The 9,946-nt window shown below is 50.6% G+C and overlaps 1 protein-coding gene across 1 annotated transcript in view; it reads left to right on the top strand.

Moving 5' to 3' along the window:
- Positions 1-9,001, top strand: part of NCLIV_041620 (conserved hypothetical protein) — a gene marked incomplete at both ends in the record, with an annotated part of 11,694 nt that extends 2,693 nt beyond the window's left edge. Inside the window, 13 exons of the mRNA XM_003881071.1 lie at positions 245-351; positions 705-801; positions 1,172-1,302; positions 1,754-1,984; positions 2,407-2,464; positions 3,262-3,326; positions 3,850-4,004; positions 4,629-4,809; positions 5,241-5,341; positions 5,894-6,217; positions 6,686-7,371; positions 8,052-8,243; positions 8,870-9,001. Of these exons, the coding sequence (XP_003881120.1) occupies positions 245-351; positions 705-801; positions 1,172-1,302; positions 1,754-1,984; positions 2,407-2,464; positions 3,262-3,326; positions 3,850-4,004; positions 4,629-4,809; positions 5,241-5,341; positions 5,894-6,217; positions 6,686-7,371; positions 8,052-8,243; positions 8,870-9,001 (2,460 nt within the window). The remainder of the gene's footprint in view (positions 1-244; positions 352-704; positions 802-1,171; positions 1,303-1,753; positions 1,985-2,406; positions 2,465-3,261; positions 3,327-3,849; positions 4,005-4,628; positions 4,810-5,240; positions 5,342-5,893; positions 6,218-6,685; positions 7,372-8,051; positions 8,244-8,869) is intronic.
- Positions 9,002-9,946: the final 945 nt, after the last annotated feature.

The following is a 9,946-nucleotide window of genomic DNA, read 5'->3' as shown; positions in this document are numbered from 1 at the left end:
AAGAGGGCCCAACACCGCGTACGCTGGCGAGGCCGAGAACTAGCAACCCCCGTTCAGTTCGGTTGTCTCGATGCCGGTGCGTGGTTCTCTCTGTGCTACGAAACACATCTTGAAGAGAGTCGCCGTCCATACCGACGGGACGCGCATCCTGGTGACAGAGGGACCGTACAGCGAGGCCACTGAAATCGAAAAGGAGAACTTTTGTCACGTTCGGATCTCGCGCATGCCTCCGGAAACAAGTCAGAAGGAACGGGAAGACGGCGACGACGCGCGCCCGCTCTGTTGCCGAAGCGAGATTCTCGTGCAAGCTGCAGACGGCACGCGAATTGCCTTGTCTGTCTCCGCGTCAGAGTAAGAAAGAGAAGCGTGCGAAGCGTGTCGCGTCCTCCCACCTCCCCGCCCCGCGCCCTGCACGTCGCCATCTCTTTCTCCTCATTTCAAAAAATATGTATAGACAGATATGTGAATGTATACACAAATATAAATACATACATATAGATACACAAATAAGGGAGTGTATGTGTATACATGCCAGTCTTTGAATAGGTTTCCAGGTGCAATGTCGAGGCGGAGATGTTGATGTGGACAGGAGCCGAGAGTCAACCGCGTTTCCTCAGACCGTGCAGCCGTGTTTTGCCTTCGCTTCTGGTGACTGTGCGTTCGACGGCGCGTGTTCTGTTTTCTTGGCGTTGTCGTGTATGCAGAACACCCGGAGAAATCAACGAACGTGCAACTCGGGTGACGTCCATCGCGATTTTCAGAAAGCAGGAATGGACGGTGACTGTGCGTGAAGACGATCAGGTAACAGCCGCTCTGTGTATACAGGTGTTACGCCCTTGAACCGTGTTTTCTCTTGTTCTTTTTCGCTGCTCGTTCGCGTTAGAAAGCTTCTTCTCCTGATCCTTCGCCAGTTGGCGGTTCGGTGTAGTCAGCGGTGCATTTTTCTCTTCCATATTTCCCCTTTGCCTTCTCTCTGCTTTCGCTGATTCTTCACCGACTCGACGATGCTCCGTTTCACATGGCGCACGGCGCCGTCACTTTCCCTGCAGATGTGTCTCTGCGAATGGCTCTTTCTCACTTTTTCGATCGTCCCACTGCACAAATCGTCGTCACAATTTTTGTTTGCCTTTTTCATCTCGCATTTGTGCACGTGTTCCTTCTCTCTTTCCAGGTGGATGTAGAGTGGACGACAGGAGGGAACTCGCAGGGGTGCGAGGCCGAGACCGCGCGAAGATATTCGTGCTTTCTTCGGCGCAAAGAGATTGTCACTGCGGCAGAGACAGGAGAGACGTACATCATCAAGTAGGTCCCGGACCTTTGGATCTGCCTCTGCGGCGACTCAGACAAAGGAACCCTGCAGCTGACATGCATTCACAGCCCTCCCTACAGATGCAGATACACGGTTAAATAGAACGAGGCGCCTCATTCCAGTCAGGCGGCTTCTCTTCGTCGCGAGTTCCGCCGCCGCCTCTTGCATGCGCCCCTTCGCGTCGTCTGGGGAGTTCGCTTGTCGAGTCTTCTTCACCCAGGTGTTCACCGCTCCGTTTGCCTCTTCTGGCGGCGGAGCACTCGCGGACCGGTCGTCGAACGACGCACTGACTCCGCACTTGCTGCTTTTCTGCTGTCGCCTCTCGACGCTTCCGCGAAAGGACGGCTTTCGGGGCTGAGGAGCTTCTTTCGAAACCGGATTCTCGCCTCTCGCTTTGCGCCTGATGTTTCCATGCGTGTGTGGGTGTATGTGACTGCGTCTCAGCGCAGAGGGCGACGTGGAAATTCACCCAAACGCAGCGGGCGAAGAGACGCTGTCTGTTCCGCAGCCTTCGCCCGGCTTTGCTTCGCCGCTCACGCGACAGCTCACCGCGACACAACTCGAGGAAGACGCGAATCTCTGCAAGGAAAAACAGGACTTCTGGACGCTCGGCCCGCTGCGTCTCTTTGCCGTGTCTTGCGAAACAGGAGAGGCCGAAGAAATTCTCGATCGAGCGTACGCCGCGAAAGAGAAGAGAGCCTCATGCAGGGTGGGGGGAGGGTGCAACGCGCACAGAGATCTGCGTAGATACGCTGCATGGCAACGAGGAGAAAAAGAGAAACGGCAAGCGCGTCTGCAGACGAAAGACGAGGAGAGATGGAGAGAAAGATCGAAAAACGCCGTCACAAAATCTCATCACAGCCACAGACAGAGTGGACGAAAGACAGAGATAGGCGCCCAGGAAGCTTACCCGGGGTTCCCAGTGAGAGAGAGGAGCTGCATGATGTGACGACACTTTCGTGTAGAGAGGGTGGCGGGACGCGCGAAAGATCACGCTCCACTTCCTCGCGCCAGGAGCAAGCACACACGTTTTCTGCTTCGTAGCAAAGAGAAGGAGAAAGCGAAAGGGCTTTTCAGGTTTGTCCTGGTTTTCCCAGGGAAGTCGAGGCGTACCTCGAACAGTCTCAGGCTGACCCAAAGAGCATGGTTGCTCCCGTACGCGAGCTGAGACATCCCTACGAAGGATGCAGATCCCACGCTGTTTTCACCAGTGCCTCGTCGGCGCCTCCTACGCTCCCTCTCACTCCCCTTCCTGTTGAACGGGTACTCTGTCTTTGAACAACACGCAAAACGCGTCGCACGAATCGATAGAAAGCGCGCTACAGCTCTACACCTATAAACATCTATATCCATATCTATATATAAATATACATCTATATATTTAGAGAGAGATGCATGGGTGATGAAATCTATACTTTGAGGTGATGCGTTGTCGTTCAGAGGAGCCCGAGATCTCTCTCCTTTTGATGCGCCTATACGTATCCAGCAATTGCACCGACACGCCTACAGATGCATTCAGCATATAGTGGTTATGTCTTGTGCGATTGTGGATGTAGACGCATATAGTCGGTATGAGGTATTCCGACCAAAATGTTTATGCATGTGGACACACGTACCCTATGTATACCTGTACACGTATACATGCATACACAAATACAGCAATCACCGTGTTGTTTCACCGTCGGTGGACCTCGTACGCTTTCAGCGCGGTCGCCCTGTCGGAGTGTGGATGAAGCCGGAGTTGTTTGGTAGTGAATATGTCCCTCCCAGAACATTCCTGTTCTTTAGGAGACACGTGCGAACGGAGTCACCCGTTCACAAAGCTTCATGGGGCATGTGTAGAATGGTTCCCCTCCAGAGTGTCTCTGCCGATATCGCGAGAACTTTGACGAGCGTTTCCGACTCTCTTGGTAAACAGCGAAGCTCTGTTTCTTCCGTCTCCGCTTGTTCAGGAGACTGTAGCGACTGATTTTCGCGAGAAAAGGGAGAAGCCCGAAAGTGCTTTCACGGTATTCAGGTAAAGCAATTGAAAACAAGGCGAGCGAGAAAGGTATCCTTGTCTCGAGAGAGAAAAGAAGCACCAGAGATGAGCGAAATGGAGCCTCTTCTGAGTGCTACCGTGACGCGATCGGTTGGTCGCCAGCCTGTCCGAAAGGGCGCCTGCTCGTGCATACTTTAGAAGAAATCTCAAACGCATCGTCTCCAATTTCAGAGGTTTTTCTTTGCTCCGCTTCTTTCTATCACCAAAACCTCTCCAACACATAAACACATTCACGTATATATATATATATATATATATACATATATATATATATATATATATATATATATATATCGGAATGTGCTTGCATATAGACGGTTATATGCTCCCTACACAAAGGGGTACATACATGTCTCGTGCGTGGGCGTAGGCTGTACTGTGGACAGACTTCCCGGCTAATCTGTTTCGCGCTCGCTCATGCATTTGGGTGCAGTCTAAAGGGTGCGAGAGACGTGTATACACAGAACGACAGATGTATGTGCACTGTGTTCGTATGCAGAACATTTCTTGAGTATCCAGAAGCAGAGCCTGAGCGGTGGCGGGATTTCCAGGAAAGGTACTTTCGGTACCTTCAATGGGAGGCAACAAAGGCCAGGCACAACATCCCCTACTTGGTCTCGCCGGATGTCGCCGATTTCTTTCTCTCCAACCAAGGTGAGAGAAGTCTCAGGGGGGAAGCCACATGAAGTAACAAAAAAGCACGGGAGGACAACTGGAAAAACACAAATGGACTGCTCTCAGAGAGAATCAGACCACACTTTGTGACGGCCCAGAGAATATACCGAACCACCAATCTATTTAGATATACATCTATGCGTGTGGGCATATATTTACATATGCATCAATCTCTTTTCTCTGTGTAATCCTTGACGCGTGTTTCACTCCGCACCCACTCGTCGGCCTTTCTGCTGAATCCGAAACCGATATTTCTGGACTGTTTCCAAAGACGTTGCTGCCTCGAGATCTTGACATAAGCTCGTTGGAACTTTCTCCTCAAAGAAACATGCACATCCTCATTTACGTCAATATTTTTATACTTGTGTCTGTGCGTGTTGCAAAGGAGATGCTGCCGAGAGGGCGGCGTAGTAGTGACTTGCACGTGAATCGACATGGGGTGTCGACAGGCTGTCCCGCTCACGTATCCTGTCGAGCGCGTTTGTTTGAGACGCGCGTCTGCACTAGATATCCCCATGCAGAGATACAGATCGAATCACACAAAGACAGCCTCGGCAATAGAGATGCATTGCCGGCGGCTTCCTAGAGGTGCTCTGTGTACAGAGAGGCTCTCAGCCGATCGAGCAGAAAAGGAACATTCTCGCAAAGGAAAACAGCAGAGAAACAACGCCGCTCGCGAGGCCTCGCTTGCGTTCAGCCTTCTGCGTCTTCCTTCCTCCGTCTTGAGCGTGCAGGCCCTCGAGCTAAAGTGTCTCCTTCTTCGCGGCCAAGTCATCCCCCCCAGGTACTTTCACCTCGCTCCTAGTTCTCCCTATCTCCGGATACACTGAGTTGCCGCAATAAAAAAGAGGAGATGGACCCGATCCACTGTTTGTCTTCCTGTCAAGCGCGGCGCTGATAATCGAACCCTCCGCTTATTGGCGCGCTCGTGAACCGTTAGGCCTCTTCCACTCTCCTCTGCACGGATATGCATATGCATGTGTGTAGATGCATAGATGGATATGTAATTGTAGTTGTATATACAGCATGGCTGTGAATATAGCTGGAGCTACGGAGGGGAAAAAACACCCAAGGCACCGTTTGCTCCTTTGGTATGCATATCAAAATGCATTTATACTCATAAACGTTTCTGAGTGCGTGAATAACAGCCGGAATGCACATTCGTAGGCGAAGCATGACAAAGCGACACGACGCTCTTTTCCGCGTTTTGTTTAGGCGTCAGGAGGAGTGGCTGAGAGAGGCGCTCGAAACTCTGAAGAGCTGCAAACCAACCGTGGAGTCGCCCCCGGGCACCCGCCCCACCGTTTCTGACGGAGGTGCTTTCCTGATTTTTCATGTCGCGTTTGATTTCTCGAGTCGGCCCCCGCACAGCCGCAGAATGCAGCGCCTTCGACAGGAGGCCCAAACCTTGGTTGTTGGATCCGGCTGGATCTTTTATGCTGCCTCTGCGCCTGCATCGAAACGGTGTGGTTAACCTGCGAACTCCTCGCCGATGTCGCGTTCTTCCCTTGTCTCTGGCGAGGGGGGGAGATCCAAGGCAAACGAATTGAACCGCGTGTTCATGCCAACGTGGAATCCTACAGTTTGTTTGCCAGGAACCAAGAGCCTACATATATATATATATATATATATATGTGTATATATATATATATATATGTATATATATGTGTGTATATATTTTCGTATCATTGCCTCGCTTCCCTTCTCTCTCTCCTCAGAGAAAGGGGGGGTTTTCCGTTCGTGTTTGGTCACTTGCACACGCGTTCGCGGAGGTATGGGCATACCCTCCACGAGTCTGTTTCGAAGAAGCTTCGAAAAATGGAGGTCAAAACGAATGCTTTTGTCGGATCGGTGGCCGTTCCTCGCAGGTGGGCTACGCCCCGCACCGGCCTTCGCGGCTGACGCGCCGCCCGAGAGACGCGCGCGGCTGCAGAGGAGCACTTCCTTCTCAGAGTGTTTCTGGGAATCGGCGCAAGAACTGGAAGGGAAAGAAGAGCGCAACTTCGCTTCCTTCGATTTGGAACAAGATCAGCAGAAGCGAGAGACACGCGGTGCTGCTGAAGAAACCGACAAAGACAGCCTTCACGGGAAAGACCTTCCACCAGTCGCCGTTTGTGAGGCGCCTTTCTCGGGCGGAAAAAGTTCGGAAGACCCGAGCGCAAGTGCTCAAAGAGAAGCGCAGCAAGATGAAGGTAGATGATGTGGAGTTGCATGGACACCTGCCAAATACGCAGAAAGAGACACGGAAATCGACGGAAAACTCACTCTCAGGACTTCAAAGGCGTTCTACATATATATATATATATATATATGTATATATATATATATATGATGAGATTAAACTATAATGCGAAGTCTCCCGACACGGAGGCAACCTGTATATATATATATATATATATATATATATATATATATAACATACATGGGTACATATACGTATATCCATTTGCATCTATGAACGTGTCTGCATACACAGAGGCGAATGCTTATACAAATGGATATCTATATCTATCTATATATATATATATATATAGATATCCATTTGTATAAGCATTCGCCTCTGTGTAGATAAGCATGTATATATAAATATATATATATATATATAGGCGGCTTGGCTCATCACCGTCTTTGCGTGTTTTGATTTGCGTCTGCTTGTTCAGGAGTTTCGTGCTCAGGTCACCGCGCGGTGTTCTCACCCGAGATAGTGTCTCTTGAGCGGACTGGCAAGGCGAGTCGCGAAATGCCGAGCGGTGCGATAAATGCAGTGGATCCGCTGCATTGGGGAGTCACCCCGTGGGCAGATGATGGCCTCGCACTTGAGTCCGGTCGAGTGTCTCGTGAATCCTCTCGGCTCTCGACGGACTTCGTTCGAACTGGTGACGCAGAGAGCGAGGCGACGCACAGAGTCCCCGAGGAAAGCGTAGCAGACAGACAGGCGGCGCAAGCGTGCGGCAAAGGCGCTCCTACAAGGGAAAAAAGCGCTTTTTCGCGGCAAAGGCGGGAAGGGGAAGAAAAAGGAAATGAGTGCAAGGATCACAGCCACGCGTTGGAAGAACGGAGCAGGGGGGAAAGGTTGCGGAAGAGCAGACAGCCGAAAGAACGAGACACAGAAGAACTCGACATCCGAGTGAAGTCTTCAGTGTACAACGTGTATGGGAAACCAAGAGAGAAAGACGGATTCTGCTGTCGAGACAGTTTCATCTCCAAGATGATTGTGGCGAGGAAAGACTTGGACGCCACCTGCGGGTTTTTGCCAAACGAAAAGTACCAGATGACCGAGGCGCCTGTCGACAGAAAAATCAAAACAGCATCATTGTTCCCGAAAACACAGCGCGAGGCCTCCCAGGTAAAAACACGTGTAAGAGAAAAAGAAAAAAGTACAGACAATGCACATATATATGCACATATTTTTCTTCATATCATATGTATATATATATATATATATATATATATGTATATATATGTATCTGTCCATGTGGAAAGGAGATACTACGTACAGACAGAAGGGCATGCTTTTAAGGTGAGAACAAGCTGAAGATGCAGCCACCGAGGACGGCGGTTCGAAAAAGCTGAGAGAGGAAACAGAAAAAGCGGGGGACTACAGTGACGCAAAAAGTGTTCCCCGCGAGAAAGAGAAAGGATAAGAAGACGCATGCAGGTTCAGACACAAACAGGCAACCCCAGAGCCATCTACGCGCAACGTCTGGTGTACACCCAGGTGAACGCATTTCAATGCGTGCATGTGTTTCCTCCCCTTCACCTCTCCTTCCTTCTCTCGGAATTGGTTTTTGCTCTCCCGTTCTCTCTCTCTCTGGCCTGGTACCTCCCCATTTGTCGCTCTCTCGATTTCTGCATTTCTTCCCCTCGTTTCTGGTGTCTCTCCTTTTCTTTCCCATGTCGCGGTTTCGCCTTGCGCTGTCTCTCTCTTCCTCGTCCGTGCTTGCTCTGTCTCTCCTCCTTCGTCCATTTGTATGAAAGTTGCATGCGGAGGCTCAAGCGTTTCTCTCTGTGCTCGCCTCTGCCCAGGACTCTCCTCAAAGGCTCGTGGAAGTTTTTCCAAGGCGTCTCGATTTTGGCGCCTGCAAGGTTGGCGAGCGCATGCGGTCGGGGACGCGCGTCCGGAACCTGGACTCCGACGTGTGTCGATTCAGCGTCGTTCTCGAACATACCGGCCCCGACGATGGATACGATATTCAACTCTTCTATACAGCTGGACGCGTGAGGCGCGAAACAGCGACACACGCTGCCTTTGTTTATTTGCCTACACATATATATATATATATATATATATGTGTATCGCTTCTTACGGAACAAGCAAATCTCCATTATAAACATATATGTGTCAATCTAAGTAGACACCGAACTGTAGATCGTTCTACGTGTCTGTATACATGGGTATATATATATATATATAGATATATACATATATATACATATATATATATGCGCTGCTACAGAACTAGACTTGTAGTGTTTCTCTGTTGTGGAAGGAGTGAGGGTGGAGAGTCAGATGAAGAACAGGATACGCAAAGGTTGCAAGCATCCTGCTGTCTTCTTGGGTTCTGCTTTCCGCACCTCGGACGCAGCGTTCCTCGGGTCACCGCGGATATCTGGGCGCGTCATTTCCCTTTTGACTCAAAGGCAGCTAAAACCGTTTTGTTCATTCAGCGCAGCTGGCCTCTTGAACACCCTCTAGAGCGCACACCTTTCGCCGGATCCCCCGAAACTGCGGAACGATTATCCGTGTATCCGCCAATTCATGAGAAAAGAAGTTGTTTCGCGGTCGCGAAGATCCTTTATGAGGGGGGATGTCTGTGTTTTTGCGAATGCTTACGACTTCCCAGATCGCCCCCGGTCTCTGCTTGGAGATTCTCGCGGAGCTCGTCGCCCATCGCCCGGGCCCTGTCTCTGCTGTCATTCTCGTCACACACAAGGCTCATCTGATTCGCATTCCAGTCACGGCTGAGGCCGTGTAACAAAGAATCGAGTACGGTGCGGGCGGGTGCATGTCATGTACTCAGATGTTCGTCCCTGTCTCGACCTTCTCCATCAATATACGGCGACGGTACAATGATCCCTAGCCTACACACATCAATATATATATATATATATATATGTGAATGAGGGCATTTGCTTCTTGTTTGCGAAGGATTTTGTCACATCGTCCTGAACCTCTCAATATCTCTGCATCTGCACATGCCCCTTTTTGTGAATCTGGCTGTCCTCGATGCAGACCAGGTGGTTGTCATTATTCACGCATTCCCTGTCGTGAATTTTAAAAACCCTCGGACGTCGAAAAAAGCATCGTCGCGAATCCTCCCCGCTTGGAACGTCTTTCTCTGTCTTCTCGTCCACTTCCCTCCCCTGCTTGCTCGGGCACCGGTGGAGCTCCAAAGACAGGGGATGCATCGAGACGGAGAGACAGAGAAGGGACCGGACGCAGACGCTCAGTTGCAGACGCGAAAGAGAAAAAGAAAGAAGGCAGGCAAAAAGAATAGTGGGAAAACCTTATGACAGCGTGTGCGCCCAATGGCCGTGAGTTGCGGCGCTCCTCCAAGAGCGCTGTCTCTAGGGTTCCACAAAAAAGGCAAAAACCGTGTCAAAAACTGGCAGAAAGAAGAAACGCGCGTTCTCGGCGCAGAAACAACTGCGGCGAGAAAACGAGACTCGCAGGACAGCGCAGCCAACGAGGACGGAAAAGGAAAGAAAACAGAGCACCTGTCGTTGCGTGGCTTTCTCAACACGATCTGATTTGACACCATTACCTGATCGAGAAACGAAACTTGGGTATTGTCCAGGTTGCAGCGCTTTGAAGGGACATTAAAAAAAGTGAGAAAAGAGAGCAAAAACGGCGACACCGTCCCGCAGTGTCGCGACTCGCAATCTGCATGCGCCGCCTGCGTATTGGTCGGGCCTTCGCT

This window comes from Neospora caninum, chromosome IX (assembly GCF_000208865.1).
Source record: "Neospora caninum Liverpool complete genome, chromosome IX".
Classification (NCBI taxonomy): domain Eukaryota; phylum Apicomplexa; class Conoidasida; order Eucoccidiorida; family Sarcocystidae; genus Neospora; species Neospora caninum.
The sequence above is the reverse complement of the archived record's forward strand: the minus strand, read 5'-3'. Positions and strand labels throughout refer to the sequence as shown.